This window comes from Melanotaenia boesemani, chromosome 20 (assembly GCF_017639745.1).
Source record: "Melanotaenia boesemani isolate fMelBoe1 chromosome 20, fMelBoe1.pri, whole genome shotgun sequence".
Classification (NCBI taxonomy): domain Eukaryota; kingdom Metazoa; phylum Chordata; class Actinopteri; order Atheriniformes; family Melanotaeniidae; genus Melanotaenia; species Melanotaenia boesemani.
Window position 1 is genome coordinate 5,263,866 of NC_055701.1, and position 21,582 is coordinate 5,285,447.

The 21,582-nt window shown below is 40.0% G+C and overlaps 1 protein-coding gene across 1 annotated transcript; it reads left to right on the forward strand.

Moving 5' to 3' along the window:
• Nucleotides 1-368: 368 nt before the first annotated feature.
• Nucleotides 369-20,514, forward strand: wdr43 (WD repeat domain 43). The gene is made up of 18 exons (XM_041971311.1): nt 369-644; nt 1,322-1,456; nt 4,392-4,513; nt 8,109-8,229; nt 8,764-8,882; nt 9,860-9,962; nt 10,101-10,165; nt 11,660-11,819; nt 12,726-12,812; nt 12,935-13,060; nt 13,313-13,462; nt 13,564-13,650; nt 13,765-13,796; nt 13,914-13,977; nt 14,263-14,376; nt 16,727-16,796; nt 19,474-19,532; nt 19,674-20,514. The coding sequence occupies exons 1-18, from the start codon at nt 381-383 to the stop codon at nt 19,827-19,829; spliced, it is 2,034 nt and encodes a 677-aa protein (XP_041827245.1). The 5' UTR covers nt 369-380; the 3' UTR covers nt 19,830-20,514.
• Nucleotides 20,515-21,582: the final 1,068 nt, after the last annotated feature.

Sequence of the window (21,582 nt, forward strand, 5' to 3'; positions counted from 1 at the left end):
GCTGAAACCAAATACAGTCTTTCGGGATTATTATATTGGTCGATTAATTTAATTCTTCTACAGTGGCTTGTATATTTGAAACTTTTTCCATTGAGGTGTTCGTGAACTGTAAAATTTCTTATGTCTTCAATGCCAATGTATAAACCGAGGTCTTGTAGGGGTTTAAACAATAATACGCACGTTTAAATTATCTAATTTATTAGTAGCGATGTTGTAAACTTCATAACCTAGAATACGCACATTACGACATGGCTGTGAATCCTAATAATTACAAGAAACGAGAAGGGAGTGTGAAAGCATCATCTATCTACTCTGCTTGTTTTCGGGTAGCAGCCAATGGGAGAGCGATGCTGTTGACTTGCTAATGCGCATGTCCCCAGATGGCCGCACGTGTTTGTGCAACCACAGCGCATGCACACGCAAGCAGCGCTACAGAAATGGCGGCCGACGGTGGCAGTTTTTCGGTGCAGCTACCCTGCGTTTTTTCACCCAAATCACGACAGTACTTATCCGTGTGCGCCCAGGATGGCAGACTTCGCATCTGGAACACAGACAGTAAAACACTTCAGCAAGAATACGTGCCTTCAGCTCATTTGAGTGCCACTTGTACTTGCATAGCCTGGGGACCATGCCGGACAGTCAAGGTACGTGAGAATGCTGTAGAAATCCCTGCTGCTAGCTGCTGTAGCTAGCAAGGCCTACGCAAGCAACGTGTGATAATGTTTCATCTATGTGCAGACATTTTAATCAACTGAAAGTCACAATAACACAGAAAAGTTGTTATAAATCTGGGAGACATTGGTTTCCGTTGTTAGAGACGCTCTATGTGTGTGACAGACGTGATAAGCAGAATAGCCACATTAGCAACTAGCTAGCATTGAATAGCTGTACAGAACGCACATGTTAGTCCCACATGGTGGATAAAGAAAACGCGAACAGTTTCTTAACTCGGACTTTTACGACTAACTTAAACCATATTGTCTAAAAAGAGCTATGGTGATACGGCCAATTATTTAAAGCTGTTTATAAGCAGTTATAACCGAAAGAAATGTTATTCAAGTTGGCATCAGCCCACAGAGACTTCAGCGTGTGCCCCCGTGACAAGAGTAAGAGGACTGAGTTACTCAAGTGAAACTTTAGTCACGGATTTATGTTTTTAGTTAATTAATAAAAATTATAACACGTGTAATTATGTGTGTAAACTAGCTTACTTGTCGACAAGTAGAGTTAGAGAGAAATCGGTTTAACACGTGACTGTTAGAGCAGAACTGTCAATCCGTACAAAGTACTTATTCGATAATAATACATTTTGGTTTTGCAGGAGGGACCTCGGAGGAAGAAGAGGAAATCGGAGGCAGTCCAGGTGGAGGAGAAGGCAGACCTGTTGGCGATGGGCACAGCAGCTGGCACTGTGCTCATTTACAGTACAGCTAAAGGAGATCTGCACTGTACCCTGGTGAGTTTGACTCAAGTTACTCTTCAAAATATGGGTATTTACTCTTTTCCTGCAGAAGAAAAGTAAATGCAAATCTCAAGAGTTTAATGTATTCCTCACCTTACCAGTTTTCTTTTGAGCTTAGTTAAAAACTTGAAGCTTTAGTGCATCATAACTGATGTATTTGCAGCAGAAGGTCAAGTTTGGTAGAAAAGAATTAAATAAGATGTTGCTTAAGCACCCATCTTCTGTAGAAACCATTTTAGATAAGTTTGTTAGTTATAATTATGACATAGTCTTTTAAATACCATGGATATACAGGTTCTTTGACCTAACGTGATTTAAAGAGAGAGTTTTGCCATTTCTGCCAGGTTGGGGTCTGTTTTGATTAACATTCAAACACAGATCAAAATAAACTGTAGAACTGATCATACAGCAACAGGTTGTTGTAGTTATTTTTCCTGAAAGTGCTCTTGCTTACACGATCAGTTTGAAGCAGAGAGCATTAAATAGAAAGTCATACTATGACTTCTAAAATGCTGAAAGGAATCTATACATAACCAAGACACCTAATCTGTATATGTTTATATCTTCTGTGTTCAGGTGTATCGCTGTACAAATTTACAACAGTCTTTCCAACCATTACAAATGTCCTGTAGAGGCAAATTGAGAGGAAGAATAACATATTAAGTTAGTGTTGGGACAAAGACAGTCTCAAAATGAGGAGAAATTGTTTAGCTGTGGGAGAAAATGTGGCTTTAAAAAAAAAAGCATAGGTCTGTCAGAATGAATAAGTTGTGTTTTATTATTGATGAAATACATCTGACACAAGTGTATATATAAATATGTACCAGCTATGTCCTATCAGTTCATTTACAGCCAGCGGTGGATGTAGAAAAATTGTACATGGGGTGGTGAAGAAGGGTCAAGAGGTCTAGACAGGGTGGCATTAGATTAATTTACATGGAGCTCTTTTGAGCTACTCGAACATTTAATCAGCATAAGGTGTGTTATGTAAACACCTCAGTTTATTCAATCGGCCTCGATCAGAATGAGTCTTCAATCTGATCAAGAGGGCTGGTTTAAACCCTTCCACAGTCTAATCAACAGGAAAAAATAAGCGTGTTTACACCCATTCTTCAGGTTCCTCTGATGTATTTTGTTTCTGTTTATGCTTTAATCGTGGACACGTTTTAGTTGGAAACTCTGAAAGAGATGCAGATTATTCAGCATCTGTAATGGTTGAAAGACTAAACAAGTTGATCCAGTTAATGTTAGATATTTATTATTATTTTAGCATACGACCTTATAACACACCTGTAAATCCATGAAGCACTTTGAATTGCCCTGTTGCTGAATTGTGCTCTACTAATAAACCTGCCTTGCCTGCAGGTTTGTACTGATAACATGCTGTCAAACATTTAATGTCTCTGCCCCGGGAATAAAAACAGATTATGCAGTCAGCTGGATTAAGGGATGGATCTATTTCAGCTACTTATTATTAAATCCTGTTTTTGATTTTCCCATCTGACAGTTAGCATGTAACCTGGTTTAATTTATCAGCCTCTTTGCTGTTGATCACACAGATCTGTCACTGCAGCTTCAGCCTCTGAAGCGCCTCTCCAAACTTTGTTCATATCTAAACCCTGCTCTCCTGTAGGGCTGCAATTAATGACTATTCTGATGGTCGATTAGTTACCGAATATTAAAACGACTAGCCGACCAATCGGATTATGTATCTCATGATTATTATAAATGGATCTTATTTCACTTTCAGCTTTGAAATCTTGCATGAGGTTGTTATGTAAGTCCGACGTGCCTCCTCTTTAAATGTTCGAGCATTGCAGACGTACTTCCGTGGTACACAAAGTTCGCTTTACAGATCTCACATGTATTTAATTTATTTTGTAAGTTTAACGTGAAGTTTTCCCAGACTTTTGACGTTCTCTGCCGCCGTTTTGCTCCCTAGTCCGCCACCATATTTTTCCCCTGGCGAACTTTATTGCGCATGTGCAACTCTCAGCGGAGATAAAATAAAAAAGACGATGTCTCACTCTGTAGTTTTTTTTTTTTTCCGACAGTAGTCGTCGACTAAATTCGTTGTCGACTATTTTTATTGTCGACAACGTCGACTAATCGTTGCAGTCCTACTCTCCTGTTAACTATAATAAAACTGGCTAGCTACAGAAATATGCTACAAGAAATTGCACAAAGGAAGTCACTATCGGCACATGACTAATTGACATATTAAACCGCAGCCGTTTGTCTCCTTGAGCAGACAATTTATTCATAAACATTTAATTTAACTTAAACTGAGTGGTAAAACATCACCTGTTTTGGGCTCCGCTGGGTAGCAGACACTGTTTCTGTGACGCGCCGCCACATGTGACCACACAGCGTTGCAGGATGTGGTTGGAAAGGGTTAGATGGGAGGGTAGCGTTCTTAAGTAGGGGGGCAGTTGCCCTCTTGTAGATCTGCCCCTGTTCACATCCTAGCTTACGGTGTATTTAACTTTATTTTAACTTTATAACTCAACTTAAAACTGTTCACACACTTGCACTAAAGTCCTGAAACATTGGAGATTCTCTGGAAGGATGGCATGCAGATTTCTTTTCCCAAGTCTCTGGAAGAAGTTCGTGTGTAGGAGGATGTAATGTTGTGTGTATAGACACACTCACGCTGTTTGTCCCTTGAATCATGACATGGATCCAGCTAATCAGTGATGGAAACTGTTTTGATACAATTTGATTGATTAGTTGTTACAGTATTTAAAAAAAATCTTATGGAATTAGGAATGAAAACTGAATAAAATATGAACATTTTGCAGTGTGAAATATGGAAAACCTAAGACTTGAAAGTAAATTTTCCTGTCACGAGGAATCTGTTGCATTAGTATTGTTTCACCTTTTAAATAACAGTAAAATTGTTTTCCTTCGCTCCCATTATTTCCACCAGGATGGAGGTCACAGTGGAGCAGTGAACTGCGTCGACTGGCATCCTGAAGACAGCTTATTATACAGCGGCTCAGATGACACGAGCATTGTCGAGTGGGACCTGCAGACAGGCAAGACACGGAGGTCAGTACCTTATTTTTTATTAAGATGCATATATTTTATCATGAAATAAATCAGCAGTAGGTCCTCATTAAAACAAACCATACACTTCAATAACTATCATTTCTATCATTAAAGACATGTTGCCTTCAGAGGGAGATGCAGACTGCATCGTAGAACTGGAAGGTTTAGAGATGAATACTAATTAGACATTTATGTGGTGTTTTCTGTTCAGTGTGCACAGATCTTGTATTCTTTAGAATAAACTTTAGCAGGAACAAATTAACTTTTTTAACACTAAGTTGTCATTTTCTCCTCTGTTGGTCCTGTTAAATGACAGACACCAGCTTGTGGGGGAAAAAGGAAACACTTAAGCTGGACAATGTGGGGAAAAATATCAATCATCAGCAACTGATGCAATCTGCTGCAGACATTTGTCATTTTAAAAGGTTTAATGAGCTTTAAATGCTAGCTGAGAAGTTTTGATTTATTTTTTTGTGTTTTCTGTGTCACACTTTGCCAACCTTTAAACACCTTTAGTCAGACTGGAACTAGTTTGTCTTAGTGTTGGGACAGGGAAAAATATACAATAAATCAGATCTGATCTGATTTCAGATCAGTAATATTAGTGAAACTTGTGTATTTACTGAACGTTGCCCTCAGAATCGGGTCTCAGCTGCAGCCCTCACCTGAGCTGAAACAAACTGCACAGCATAAAAATTCAGAGAAAAGTTCAGAGCTGAATTTTCTGTTCAGCTCTGCTCCCCTACAAAATCACCTCAGGTGTTCTACACTGATCAATTATTTCCAACTACATTTGTTCAAAGCATGGATATTTTACTGTAATTCCAATATTCTGTTTTTCATGTAATATATGATACAGAAAATAAAACATTCAGTGTTTTTTTTTCAGTAGATATCAGCCCTATGTGCAGCAGCAGCTCTGGGTTATACAACATCAATTTTTTCTGTATTGATTGATCTCTATTCTGATCAGAAAATAAGACTTTCTAAATGCTGTGAGTTTTGAAAGTATAACAGCAGGCTCTGAGATGAGACATTTCTGCTGTATTCTCTTTGCTGTGCAGGGATGGGGTTTCTTCCTGGATGTAGGGTTGTCAGCATACTAAAATTTCACACTGATATTAAGGATGGAGAAGGCATTAAGTGTAAAATAAATGCATTATTTTAAAGCTCTATTTAGTTTGTGAAGAAATAGTCATACCGTCTCGAGCAATGTTCTCAGACTGTTTGCTCACTGTGGTGCAAACAATAAAAAATTAAAGAACTTCAACCACAAGTTGGTGTACTTATTTACATAAGTGTCCTTTTCTTCACAATACTTGAGACTAGATCACGTAAACAATAGAACAAACTAGTTAAGATTTTCTACTTTTTAAAACTAATTTAATTAAAAAAACATTTAACTTTTAAATGTTCTTGTCTACATTAAAAGGCAGAAATATCCGACTGTAAGCCAGGGCGTGATCAGCCAGTAGCAGCTTCACGCAATTCATTTTCAGGCTGGTCGTGGCGCAGAAGTCTCCTCTTCCTGCAGCTCGGAGCTGGGCTGCAGGGTGAGGACGAGCCTCTTGTGAGAGCTTCTGGACGGGGGAGGGGTTTGCGGTAGCACCCACCATGTCGGTCTCCAATAACACCAGAAGAAGTCACTAAATTTGTCGCTAGTCGCTTTCTTTTTTTGAAAAAGAGCCGCTAGAGAGGTTTAAGAACTCGCTAACATAGCTGGCAACACAGTAAACAGTGGGTCCTCCAGAGAGATGCTGTAGGTGCGGGGCTGCCTGCTGCAGTGCCTGTTTAAAACAAGTTGAGATGGGTGTTTTTTTTTTTCTGTGAACCAGCAGACTCTAAAGTGGCATTTAACTATTGATACCTGTGCTTAATATCTAACAGACGAAATTTTTTTCAGGTAATTAAAGAAATTAGTCACATTTCCCATTCTGATCCCATTTTCACCAACTGATGACAAAGTTTGCCCATTTACATTAATCTTGTCATTTCTATTGAATCTAAACCTCCGTATTACTGACACACTGGGGCTTATTTTCCTCAACGACGACTCTTTGGGACGGTAATCTGACTATTAATGAACATGGGGTAATTTATTGTATGTAACTTAATTTCCCTTTGACTTTGGGAGCTTTGTAAAAATTGAAATTACCCAGTACCTTTTGATAGTATTTTTTTAGTTTACCTGGTTGACACAAAAAGGTTTCTTTTTAAAAAAAAAAGAAAAGAAAGTTGACAATTTTCCAATCATAAAAATGAAAATGTCTGCAAATTTCTTCTTAGTTTTTTTTAAAGTTTATAAATGAACACTAGGTCTATATATTGTACTTTGTTTTACAAAGTCTGGTGTTTCTATTCTTGGTGGGACTTAGAAATTTAACCGCTCATTGGGAGTGCCACTGATTTTCTCAGCCAATTACCTTTACTAATCAGCCTGCTGCTTAAGACAGTGGTGTTTTTTTCATCATGAAATCTTTAGTAGTAGATCAGTGGTGCAAGTTTCAGGCTCATTTAGCAGAAGCAGAAACCGCTGTGAAGGAAACACAAAGCTTATGATCTCATGTCAACAAGGAGAAATTAATCGGTTTCTGTTCAGTAATGACACAGATTTAAATAAAATTTTCTACCACATCAATCTGTAGTAATTCAATGGCAACGTAGAAGATGTTTTCATTTAAATTGCTGCTTGAGCTCAGCAATAAAATTTGAAACTTTATGTGATCTGTGTCATCTCATCGATCGCTGGATCTTGAATCTGCTACATGGTGATGCTATAGTCATTTCTAGTCGTCATCCTGACTGTAAACAAACCTAGAGACACAAAATAATTACAGCAGTGCTGGAAATCCACAAGCGGGAAATGACAAGAGCTCCTGTTCAGGAATTACGTCCATGTCTTGGAATATCAGGAATATATCTGGAAAGACACTGCTCCGTGTGCCAGCTCGGACCAGAAACATTTTAATCTGTGCAGGTCAGACCTGATTCACAAAGTTGTTTGTGTTGCTCCTAATACTAAAAAATCAAGCGAGTGTAAACACATTTGTCCATTTAATTGGAAATGGCCGTTAAATAATGTGGAAATGTTCTTGATTTAAAAAAAACTGGTCTTTCAAAGTAAGTGTCACAGCGTTGATGGCTGCCAGTAACTGTCGCCGTTGAACTTGTAGGAGCTAAAAAGTAGAAGTTGTCACTTACATGTTTTTTTTACTTTTGATAAGCAGAGAGATCTTAAAAAAACGTGAATGACAGACTGAAATGTTCTGCAGAAGCACACTCAGCAGATGAAGTCATGGACGTCAAAGTCACCATGACCCTTCGTTTTAAGCCCAGTAAAGCCAACCTCTGGTCTTAAGTGGTTTGGAGAGTGGTCAGGGTTTTGAGTACACATTAACTGTGTGTTGCTTTTAAGTTTCTTGTGCCATTTCGGCAGAAGAAAAATGAGATGCTTTAATAGAAAACACAACACAGGGTTTCATAAGATGGCAACAGGAGAGAAAATTGAATCCTGTCAAAATGCTTCATGAGAACGACCAACCGATGAATTGCTCATGGTAAAAATGTGGTCATTGTCTCTTTCTTGGTGCAACAGTAAGTGGAAGGCGGACCGTGCAGCTGTGACCAGTTTGTGTGTGAGTCCTGATGGGAAGCTGCTGCTATCAGCTGGGCAGATAATCAAGATGTGGGACTTGGACACAAAGGAAGTCTACAGGGTGAGTGTTTAATCATATTTGCTAGATTTATTAGTTTTACATCAGTACATGGCATTAAGGCCCATTTAAGGCCCAAGATTTTAGTCTCCTGCATCAGTGTTGAGCAGTTTAGCTGACATGCAACCAGCTAAGGGAACAAAGAAGAATCAGCAACGTATTTAATGGCTGTGTAGATCACAGCTGCCTCCTCCACCGTCACCATGTTTACTATAGTCTGATATCAACGTTGGGATTTGGGGATGAACTCTGAACTCTGCACTACTTTCTGGTGGAAGTATTACCTTACAACCACAAAGAAGTAAGGGACACATGGACGTATGAGAGCAGTGAAGTTTAAATCAGACCTATACGTATTTATGTACCTAAAGGGAGCATAAATGGACCTTTTAGAGACCCCACTTTTAAACACAACAAACGGCTCTGTTGGAGATGTTTCCTGAGATGACTTCAGAGGGCCAGTGAATGTAAACGGTGAAGTGTGAGTCTGATTTTTGATATCACTGCTGAGTTGGTTGTTAATGTTTCACCCTGCAGAAATTCACAGGGCACTCCACGGCTGTGACGACCCTGTGCTTTGCCACAACACGACCTCCTGACAGCAACGGCCTTTATTTCCTCTCAGGTGCAGCGCATGACCGACTGCTGAGTGTATGGTGAGTGGCCCGAGTTCTGCATGTACCATCAACCAGCAGTACAGTCTGACCACATTATGTATGTCAACATGTTCAAAGTGTCTTTGTAACATCAGCTTGTAGTACAGACTTCTTGGCTTTAATTAGGGGGTATCAGAGGTGGAGAAAATGTATAGGAATTGCAACTTGTTACCATCTAGAAGCCCCTTCTAATATGTTCAGATGTACTAAGACAATTTACTTAAGATCTGTCATGGATTTGGTTCTGCTTTTCTTTTTCTAACACCACTTCAACAGTGGTGCATAATCATGAGATGTTTTGTAAGACAAAGAGGCTTTGGTAGAGGACGCTTCCTTCACAACATCCAGCTGTGATTTTACAAAACGTTCACTATAAGGTGTTAAACAAGTAGAAAGAACAGATACGTGCGTCTGAGACAGATGACCGAAATTCTTTGGAAGGATGAAACTTAAGTCAAACTGTGTCTGAATGATGGGAAGAAAAGAAGTTTGGAGAAGGTTTGATAAAACTCAGGACCTGACAATGGATGTCCATGCCTCACAGTACAGATGTAAAGCGTCACAAAACTTGCATCATTTTCTCGAGAATTTGCAAAGCTAAAGAGATTAAACGCTTTAAAATGGAGAGGAGAAAGTGATTTGAACCCGGTGATGATTATGATTCATGATTTTACCAGAATTGTGACGGTTCAAGCTGTTAGCCCCACCTGAAAATGAATTTTCAGCTACTCAGCTGTTCTACAACAGGCTTTTAATGTTTCTGTAGACAACTGCAACATGTTTGTCAACTTTCTCTTTCTCAACTTTATGAACACAAAGGAAATGTATTGATTTTTGCCTGTTTAACTTTAGCAGATTAGTCCCAAACTGTCCTCCTGCTAATGTTGGAGAATGTGTGGAACGTTATTCCTTTGGTATGAAAATACAGAATGGGTGCTGGCTGTGTTTGTACAACTAATACAGTTTTTCACCTGCAGGCAAGTTCGAGAAGATGGGAAGGACAAGAACTCTGTGGTTTCCTTCACACTGTCTGATGAACCACGGCACATCGACCTCGTGGCATCTAATAGCAAGGAAGAGGTTAGAAGTGTTTGCATACATTCTTTTTATATATGTCTGGTTGTGGCTTTAATTTTACTGAACTTTGCATTGAATTATTTGCTAAAAACATTGATAAAGTGTTTGCGCTAAACGATTCGTTGCATCTGTTTTTCACAGGCGGTGAGACTGGTGGTGGTGTGTAAGGATGGACAGCTGCATCTGTTTGAGCACTTTTTAAATGGGTAGGTATTTCAGCATGTGCTTTAGGTAGGACGCCTCTCAGTGGAAAGCAACTGTATGAAAAAGAACTTCACTGCAGGAACTGAGATCTTGTCTTGATTTGGTATAAAATCTAATTTCAGATAAAACCCCTCACCCATATTAACAGATAAGATGTTTCAGAGTGCTCCAATCTGTTTTGTTTTTTTTTGTTTGTTTTTTGGGGGGGGTTAAGTATAAGCTGTTGGTTTATCATTAGGCAACATGTGCATCGTAACAAGTAAGTATACCAACGTGTGTCTGATTCCATAATAAATGAGTATCGGGTTTTGTTTGAGCTGCTGTCACAGTTCAGCAATGTAGCAGATGGAAAATTTGTGCTGTGTGAAGCAGTGACTGGCAGCTTTTGAGCTCTCCACATTTAGCATGTATAGTTTGCATTTTTACACCTAAGATACACACTATCCCCTGTGGCTCTCAGCTGGGACAGGAACTGTTGCGCAATCTCAGTTTGGATCAGATTAAATGCAGGAAAACCACGTTGTTGGGGCTTGTCAGTCTTGAGTTTAAGACAGTGGCTTCTGTGTGATTTTAGTTGGACTGATGTTTACACGTGCTTTAAAAGTTATTTTTTGTCACTCAAACATCATTTAAACATTTTAATATAGGAGTCGTCCCAATTTTGCTTTCACACAAGGGAGCTACTCATGATGCTTTAATGTTGCTGCTGACGTGTATAAAGCCTGAAGCTAGCAGAGGACTGCGTGAAGTTATCAGAGAAACACATTAACACCTGCAAGCTGCTAGTAACAGGTGATGGTCCTCTCATAAAGCACATCAGTGATGATGAGGAGGATGCTGGCGAGACTAGTAAAACCGCTAGAAGCGTGAAAGAGAAACGAGAGGTTGGTATCTAACAGAAGAAAACTGCAGAAGCTCTGTAAATTGTATAAAAGGACAAGTGAACTCGAACTCTAATTAAAAAAACTTTAAAACTGGATGAAGACACAAAGTGCAACAAGCCCTGCAGTGATGCTTTTCCTAAAAAGAAGCAAATCTTTTTATCTCATGTTAGTGGAAAGTAGATTTCATACCCAATTAAATGCATGATATGGAGTGTCTAACAACATTTACTTAATTCATAACAGAATGTTCTCAGATGAAAACCTGCCTTCAGTGATTTTAACTGTATAACTGAATGGTGGTGAATATGAGCGTTGGCCTTATTTTAATGTGTGCTCTGCTTTAAACTATTCCTCTCCACAATAATCCTCATTTCTACATGATGTCTTAAATGTATTCCTATAATAAATAGTAAAAAATGTAATGCTTTTCTAGCATAAGAAACCCAGACTTGGTCTTAATACACACTCTTTAACACCTCAGCAGATGTGATGAAGCTACAGCTGTTGTTGGGGAACAGTTGGGCTGTAATTCAAAATATGTTGAGTGTCTGGAGAACTGACATTTTTCTGAAGAATATTATTAATAAACTAATTGAACGTGTGTCCATGCAGGCCATGTAAGAAGCCCTTATCGCCCTCGTGTACGGTGCAGATGTCTGATACGAAGGAGTCCCCGATGCCGATCCCACTGCTGGCGGCTGCACTCGGACCCGATCCTCAGTCGGTTCTTCTTGCCTACGGTAACCACCTACAGCCTGTAATGGAGAGAGTGGTGAGTGCTCAGGATATCAGTGAACTGCATGTTATTATAAGGCTAATGCTACTGCTGATTCCTCTATAATAGTAATAATCATGATAATGATAGTTATTATATACGTTAAGCTAAGGTCCTCAGATGGATTCAATAATAATGGTCAACCAACCAGACATTTTGATATTTGATAAGTAACAGAAAAGCTCTTGGGGTTGATGTAGCCATCACAGATAATGGCAGCATTTGGAAAGAAAGAAGGAAAAAAATAATAAATTGTAGAAATACCAAGGGCTCAAAGAAGAGCTGGAGAAGTCCTGGAAGGTGAGGGCATGCGTTCACCAGAGTAGTGACTCATACTGGAGAAAATTGGGCTCAACAATTACCTGGAGATACATCACCCTTCTCAGTCCAGAAGAACACAATCCTAGGAACAACTAAGATACTGTGCAGGACCCTCAAGCTCCCAGACCTCTGGTAGAGGACCCGAGCTTCCCCCTTTGGTGGGGATGATTGAGAGAAGAGCAGTTTTTTATATAGATATATTTATTAATTAATCTAATTTCAAAACAACACATTTTATCCCATCTGGATAAATTAGCTTGAGATGCCTTTACTCATAAGTGTTGCTGTTCTTTATAAGCAACAGATCATTTCCTCCTAACCTGGCATCAAGAGCAATGAGTAACAGATTAAATGACTGATTTTGATTTCATTACACCCAGAAGATTACAGCGTTTTTCAGTGTATTGCAGTGTACAGTTGAGTCTTTCTGTAAAACATCTAAGCTTTTAGATCAGATTTTGTTCTGACGGAGGTTTCTTGTTGAATATGGGAACCGATTTGTAAAAAAAAAATAAATAAAATGCTTTTTATGTTTTTTTCCTTTTGATTTACCCGCCGCTCTGCTTTCTTCCACTCTCACAGGAGGTCAACACAGCAGAGAGACACATATGCTTGACCCGTGATGTTCATACCAGCTTGTCCCTCACCATGGAAACCACCGTTTCCAAGGTAACAAGGCTTCTTTTTTTTTTAAGTTAAAAAAAAAAACTGATACAGTCACAGCAGTTTATTTGCTTGTCCATGCGTACTACTGGATTGATTAAAACTTTTCTTATGACCCCCTCTTCTAGGTTAAAACTCCACTTGTCAATGCTAAGAGCAGAGTGTTGGTTCCAGGGCTTCCTGGTCATCAAGCCCCAATAAAGGGACCTCCGCAGGGATCAGAGAAGAGGAAAAAAGACTCGGACACCAAAGAGGTAGGGTCATAGTCACAGAGGTTACATCAGACATCACACACAGTTTCTGTCTCTCGTTCTCGGTGTGTGGAGTGATGCATCCATATCGACATTTGTCTGGTATGAGCTACAACTGTTTACTCTGGCTAATAAGTTTACATATGGCTCACTTTGTGCAGTTAAATCGTGGCATGATTTTAATAATAGATCTGCATTTAGTGCATGGGCTTTAGTAGATCCCAGCTGAACTAAACAAACTTGACTTTTCCACAGATATCAATAGCGGAGCGACTTGGTGAAATAGATCTGTCGGTGGTCTCCAGCGAGAAGGGAGCTCAGAAAGTAACGGCCTCGTTACAGACGGATAATTTTGCGGTGTTGTTGGTGCAGGGCCTGGAGAGCAACGATGCTAGTTTGTTAAACGTAAGTTCTCAACCACATGTGTGGATGTTCGGCTTGTTTGCATAATATGAGAAATATTCCAGGTGATTCTTGGTCTTTTTTTTTTCTTTTCTATCCTACAGAAAATTTTCCAGAATCGTAAAGAGACGGTAATAAAAAAGACGATTGCTCGGTTACCCCTCCCAGCTGTTATTCCATTAGTGGAAGAGGTGAGAAAAAAAACATGTTTTTAAAACTATATTTAGTTTCTTTAAACCTCCATTAACCTGTAAAGATGTTTGATATCCTGTCGGGTCGTTTTTGATCATTTATTTCCTTTGTAGATAACAAAAAGACTCCAAGGGCATCCTTACACGTAAGTAGGAGTTTGTTATACTGGATTTAAAAATTTAATTTACCCAAGTGGAGTGTATTTGTGCAGCTGCGCGACAAAAATGAGGTCAGCTTGACAGTGTGTACATTTCTTCTACAGGGCCATTCTGATGGTACGGTGGCTCAAAGCAATTCTTGTTCACCACACATCATACCTGACATCGGTGAGTCCAGTTCTGATGATATACAAGTTACATGTCCATTTGATGAGGAATGATTTCTCCAAGAACTTAATTCCAAGAAGCGAATATCGGTCTGCTGTAATCAGCAATTTCTTGGACAGATGTCCTGTTATCTTACTGTTATTTAGCTCTTTATTATGTTTCTGTTACAACATTTGAAACTTGATATTTGCTGTTAATATCTAGGCATTGGTCTGTTGGTCTTGTGGTGGTTTTTTTGTGTGTGTTTTTTCTGGCCTTCCTTTGATCCATCTGTGTATCCAACAGCTGCCAGACCTGGTTACCCAGCTGGGAGTCCTTTATCACATGATTGAGAGCAGAGTGAAGATGTTCCACAAACTGACAAAGCTGCAAGGGAAGCTGCATCTGCTAATGACACAGGTAGGTGACATCATTGTTGCCCTTTAAAGGACTGTGTTTAATTAGTGAAGGCGGAAATGAGCTTAGGGACTTCTTGGATTTTAAATCTAACTTTGAAATAAATGTTGCAACCCGAAATGTCCAATATGTGCCAAGAGGGATTTGAATATACAGGACATATGGGGTTTTTCTGTTTGGTTCAGTCATCAGTGAACCGGTCTTCAGTGGGTTGGGATTATCCAGAAAATTAAATCAATAAAGGACTGTCTAATGAGCACATTAAATTATCATTGCAATTAAGACAGAATGGATAAAATCAAGACGTAACAGGACTTCACAAGCATCTAGAAGAGTTCTAAGATTGTTGTTTGGGTCTCAAAGACAAACTGAGAATCTGGTTGGTCGATTTTTCTTGAACAACGGCAGCACACGTTGACCAGCTCCGGATCACTTGGGCCAGTGTCCTGCAGGTGTTTGATGTTTCTCTGCTGCAACACACCCATATCAAATTAAACTGTTCTCCAGCTGCTTGTCAAGTCTACTAATGAGCCATTAATGTAATCCAGATGTGTTGGAGCAGGGAAACATCTAAAACCTGCGGGAGTGTGTTCCTCCAGGACCAGAGTAAATGACCCCTTGAATATAGAACCTGTATCAAAATCAGACAAGTGAAAGTAATCAAATAGTTGTAATAATCTGATCTGACGCATCTACCCTTGTCTACATGTTCCAGTACATCACCGGATTTCTTTCAGAGAATGTATGTAGTGATTTAACTTCCTGTTTCTTTTAAAACCTCTGGTCTTTGGGGAACATAGTGGCGCCTACAGTATTAGCATTAGCTGCTAATTTGGGAGATACTTTGCTGCAAAATAGCCTATAGGTGAATTTTATACTTCCTGCTGCTTTAGTGTTTTTTCTTTTGTGTTCCACTCACATTGTGATGGCGCCACTTCTTGCACATGCACATGTAAAACAAACTTCAAACAGATATACGGGTAGATATGCACTGTTCTGTCCCCTGCGTGCGTAACTTCACGCAGTGACAGGCAGCTAAACAAGGGTAAGCAGGTGTACTAGGCACTCCAGAGCTGAATGATGATTGAGACGTTGAAGTAAAAGTTCAATAGTTTTACTTGTCCTTTGCATCCATTCTTTTTTCTTTACATGCTTTTCCACATTTTTCGTGCTTACATTTTCTTCTTGTGAAACTACAACAAACAAAAGAAATCTTTACTGCACAATTATCTGTAACATTATCTCACTCGCTTATTCAATTTTTATATGTGAAAGCAAAAAGCTATTATAAATTCTGATACATACCGAATAGGGACAAAATACACATCTTTATCTATTCCCAACATTAAGTATGGCAAATATACTTACAAACAAAGCTTCTCTGAGGCTCAACACAGGCAGTTTGCACATGATTCAGCTGAGGCTCAACTGAAGCCTCCTGCTATGCCAGACATGGGTTCAAAATGGCAGGTCTCACCTAAGACTAACCATGTGACCCAAGCTGAGCAATAGAGAAACGGCAAACTGAAATGAGCTGTCTGCTTCCACACTGCCACTGGGTAGTGCTAAACATTTTACCTACATTAAACATGTAACATCACATGCACCAAGTCATTAGAGTATTGTTTAGAAGTCTGGCTTTGTTAATCTGATTTGTCATCATCAGATAATATCATTATCTGCAATCAGATTTTACTGTCTACATGATCACTTGAAATCAGGTAACGATCAATGTATGCATGTATGTAAACAGGCTCATCAGGATGGCAAAGTTTTTGTACATTAGAGATCACCATTTATGGTCCAGAACAGCCACTCTCCTGTAGGTTTTGGATGTTTCCCTGCTCCAACACACCTGAATCAAATCAATTCAGTGTAAAAAGTCTACAATCAGGTGTGTTGGAGCAGGGAAACATTTAAAACCTGCAGGATCCCAGCTCTACACAGATTAAAGCCAGTTATAAAAATCAAACCTGTTACACAGGCACCCACATACAAGGAGATGCAGAAGTTCACCTGGGGTGGCTTAAAAATAATTTACTCAGGGATGGGGATAAACCTTTTGTCAGTTGAGCCTTCATGTATTTAACCACCGTGTTTTTAGAGTTTGGTGGAGCATGCTTTCGTTGCACAGAGGCCGCTGCATGTGGAAATAAATTCCCATGGGGAGGGGAGATGCATGACCTGTTAGCATAATATTTCCATGAACACAGATGGCTGTTTTATTTTGGCTGATCAGTGTACAGTGAGGATGAATTTTATTTAACAACAAGTAAGAACAGATTCTGAAAAGGAGAATTGTGGTCCGCTGTCACCTTTTTGCATGTGTAATATCCCCCTTTTCTACCACTAGGTGGCGACAAATGACAGCAGCAACTCGATCTCAGAACTTGACCACACAGCCAAGCTGGTGTATGAAGAGGGTAAGTGTTTATTCTTCTTGTAGAGTCCCTGTATGCTCTGTCATGATAACCTTTTGTTTCCCATCTGTCCCTTATTCTTGGCACCCTCCTGACTGGTGTCGGTACCATTTTGTCCACATTCAGTCTTGATGTGCAGCATCACAACTTTAGCTAGTGATGCAGCTCAGCGAGCAGGAGGGAAGTGTGCAGCTGACAGGTGTAAAGTAGTAATCTTGTTTCAGCCTTTGCTTAATGGTCATTCATTTCAGGATTTTTTGATCAGGTGCTTTGCACCATGTTTAAAGTTCTCATCATTTTGACTGGGATTCATTATCTCACTAACTGATCTCAAGCCACGTGGGACTCGTGGTGAGGACTGCACTGAACCAGTTAAGTTTGTGAAGATAGTGTTGCCCGTCATCATGCAGCCACTCTTGGCGATGCACCGCACGCAAACACGACTCCTGTTGCCTGGCAACCTGACCGGCAGTGTTCAGATCCTCCCCTTTGAGCAAAGCAACAAGGCCCTGCTCTGTTCACTCATTTCTCATTACAGTACTGTATAAAATGCTTTATTGAACCACATTGAAAATTGGCTTTCATGAAATAATTAACCTGCGCCGTGAGTTCCAATACCCCCGTCAGTGGTCCAGGATGTGAGACAGCGTTGAACAAAAAAAGTTAATAAAAGGAGCTGATGAGCAGGAAGCAGAAGTTTGTTCCTTTGTGTCAGCGCTGTGTGGATCATGCCATGCACTGGGCTTATTATGGGTCCAACATGGGAATCTGACAGGAAGCTTGAGGCTTGTCTGACTAGTTAGTGAATCACACTTTGACAGTTCGCACGTTGAGAGGAAATGATGAAGCAATATAAATGATGGATGATATCAGCTCATCATTATCCGCATAGTGATATTAGTGGATGAAGTGGGGTCAAATAGATTTCAGCAATTTCTGGAAGGAAGAGGTTTGTTAAAGAAGCTAAAGATGAAAATAGATTTCCTATCCTGAACACACCTCGTACAGAAGAATCTTGGTTTTCTCTTGATGCCAGTCAGCATGATAATGTCTCCATATTTAAAGCCTTTTGCAGGGAGAATGAATGAAAACCCATCAAACCTGAGCTGAGCAACACTTTTTGTCATAGGGGTGTTACTAAGGACTTTGCACATCAGGCTCTCAGTACTCGCATTGGTCCTATTTCCTTTTACTTAAAACTGCAAAAGATGGAGAAAACAATCTATTTGAAGTTTTAAAGAAATTTCTCAAGCTTTGTGCTTTTACACAGTTATAAACAGAAATCTTTATATGGTTGAGTCCATACAAAACACTCACTTTGAAGGCTGTAGGGCCACCTCATAATGTTTTCTCTCATATTTTAATTGCCAAAAATCTAACAGGAAGTAGTTGTTTGTACCTTAGTAAATTGAGCTGTACACACTCTCCTTGCACTGACTGCAGCAGATGCAGCATGTGCACCCAGTTGTGTCTGCGCTGAAAGGATCAATGGTGGAGGTAACCCACAGCTAGTGCATTTGAAGTTGGGCTGAATGTCAATTTAAACACCCCCCAATTGCACTCATAAGCCAGATGTTTAGTAGGTTTCTGACCAGTGCATCATTGCACATTTAAGAAACCCCACCCCCCAGAAGCAGCTTGGGGCTCGGCTCCGCAAAAAGTACCCTGCTGGTGTATTTTTGACAGGAAGTCGGACATGTAGATCCTGGAGTAAAACCATTCAGTTTGTGAAGCTGATTGAGCAGCTTCTGCATCGTGTATCACCTCATTGCGTTGTGACAACATGCAGCAGAAGGTCGCAAGTCAGCAGATTTAGTTCACGTAAAGTTTGCAAAGTAATTCATTTGCGTTGGAATGCAACTGGGTGAGCAACCCCCCCCCCCCCCCGAGTACAAAGGCTATTGCTACTAGCTGCAGTCATCCCAGGTTAGAGTCCTGGCCTGGGATTCTTTGCACGCTCTCTCTAACTATCTTTCCTGTGGAGCTACTATCAAGTAAAGGCCTCTAGAGCCAAAAATCCTTTAAAAAGAAAAAAAAGGGGGCATCCTGCTGTCACTTTTTGTTTTTTATAAAATGCTGCCTGTTTCAGTGGACTGTAAATCTCTGAAAAACCGTCCCCCCCGACAACAAGTGACCCCACTCCCTGGATTGTCGGTAACATTTTGCAGCCATGGAAATGGCCTGCCAGGTTGACTCGTTTCATGCTCCCCTTTGTGTTGGAGACACCTTCTGTCACTTTTGTTATTGTAGACCTAAAATGACCAGCAACCACTCCAGTGGGGCTGTTGTCTCTCCAAAAACAAGTTTTGTTCTATTTTCATGGTAATTACTTCTCATTTTCCATTTGTACATCATATAAGCTTGTTTTTACGACCAAAGCAGCAAAATATTTACTATATGTGTTGGTGTGCTGGCAGTGGAGGTTTGATGAGATGCTCATCAAATCAGCCAGACCTCTCTCCCCTCGTGCACCGCGCAGTCTGTGTTGTCATAACCAAATGGCTCCACTCTATTGAAATGCAAATACGTCCTTTCCTCAGTATAAAATGTAAACACAAGTGAAGCTTTTTTCTTTTTCTTTTCAATCGTTGTGGGAGGAGTTGGGTCTGTACTGATGGAATGGAAACAGTTTTCTATTAAAGGCTGATGGAGGATTTTTCTTTTTTTTTGCCCTTTGCAGAGTCATCTGATGAAGATGAGGCATCTGGTGATGAAGGTCTCCCTGAAGAGGACTCTGATGTAAGTTGGACTGACCTGTCACAAAAAAAAAAAATCTCATCTGCAAGATGTTAGCAACACTTTCAGGATGAAACTGCTCACAGTTCAGCGTTCCACTTCTGAGCCAGACGTTGACATGTTTATGTTTTGCATTTTTCTCAGCATTGGGAGGAGGAGGAGGAGATGGAGGAAGATGGAGAGGGGAATGCAGATGAGGACAAATCAGATGAGGAAGATGGGGATCCTGACAGCAGAACAGAACCCAAAGCAAACGGAGAGGAGGACATGGAGCATGAAAACGAGAGCGAAGAAGAATGAGAACAAAATGTCAATTATACATAAAATGGACTTGAAAGAGTTATATATACTTTCATTTTATTTTCATGCTGTTGATTTTATTATCAGAAAAAGGTTTTACAGAATCAAAGGACATGTTGAAATGAGGCCAGATGGCGCCCCCTGCCTCGCCACAACTATGCAACCACAAGGTTGCCAATGCCAAGCTCACCATCTTCTCATCGTCACAGCAACATTCTGCAAAACTGAAATCAATGCAATCCTTCCCTTTTCTATGCCAACCTGCATCCCAGCTCTGCATCCTTATCAGTTTGCTTTGTAAACTAAAACAATTATTTTTATCCTCTTCAGTTCCCCAACATTTTACTTCTGCATTCCAAATTTTATATCACAATGTGATCAAATAGTATTAGAGCATATTCCATGTTCAGCTTAACAGTAGTTCTTAACAGCACGCTGTGATTGGTTTATTTTAATTCAACTCTGTGGGCCATCTGGAACACGCTGCAGAGCGCCGGAGTAGAGTTGGGATGCAAGCCTCATCCTCGACTGTTGTACGGAAAACCGGAGGCGGACTGCAGGGAAAGCCCATACATCATGTTCCTACACAATGTAAATCTGTATGTACAGTGAAGTGTTTGTATGAGCTCTTCCTCTACAGCTTTTCCCCAGGAATCCTTGGGATTAAATGAAATCCTGTTAAGTCTCCTCAATTTTGTTTTTCTTTGCCTTTTTTAAAATTTGTTGCATCTCTCTTGTTTAAACTTCTTTGTGTGTGTTCAGTTTCTGGGCATGTCGTGATGTCCACTGCCTTCAACCCATAGTCACTGAGCAAAGTTCACAGTTTCTTTTACTCAGTTGTCTAACAAGTGAATAAATGGGTTCTCAAAGTAGTGTTGTGTGTTTGGGGTCATATGAACTTTTTGGAAGTTGCTGCAGGGCAGTTGGAAAACAGTTTGAGGTCAGAGTTGAAGGGATGGTTCAGGAGTAGCTGATGTGGACAGACTACTGTAGTGTTATGTGATGTGATGTAAATGTAAGGAAAAGGCCATCAGTGTCTGTTCCACTAAAGAGTTCACTGCTAGGGAAATTAAGGAATGGCTTGCTGAACTGCTCATAATCTAGCATAACCAGGGATTTTAAAGAGTTTTGAGTGATTTTTTGTTTCTATGAGGAGTTAACTGGTTGCAAATTACTGAAACAAAGCAAGTCGGTCCTGCATTTCATGCTAAAGGAGTCGCCTCCTGACTATGCACACTTAAATTTAGTCTTTTAGATGGACCGCCATCCTTATCCCACTATGCCTTGCACTGGTGGGTAATTGAGTTATTTGAAAGTACTTTGATGCAACAATATTGTTGACTACTGGAGCTGAGCGTGACCATTCCTGTAATTATCATGAGATCAACAAGCTCATTTTCATGTGATGTTTGATCAGCTTTTTTTTCCCCCTCTTTTTGGTCACATCAGATGAGCTTAAAACTGAGGTTTAGCACATTTACACCTGATTCACAACAAACTAAAACAGCATGTTAATGCTCCATGTTTTATTTTGTTCACTTTCTGGCATTGGCTTTCCCGACCCGTAACAAAGACCTCTTTTATTATAGCTTTCAGAAAATAACCAGTTATCTCAGGAAGACAAAATTATCTTGAAACGAGTTAAATATCTTGTTATGACACCAAAAATCCATTTCAAGCTTTGCCACTTTCAGCATCCACAGTGGTGTGCACTAAAAAAGCATTAAAGACATTCTTCTAACTAACAGACACG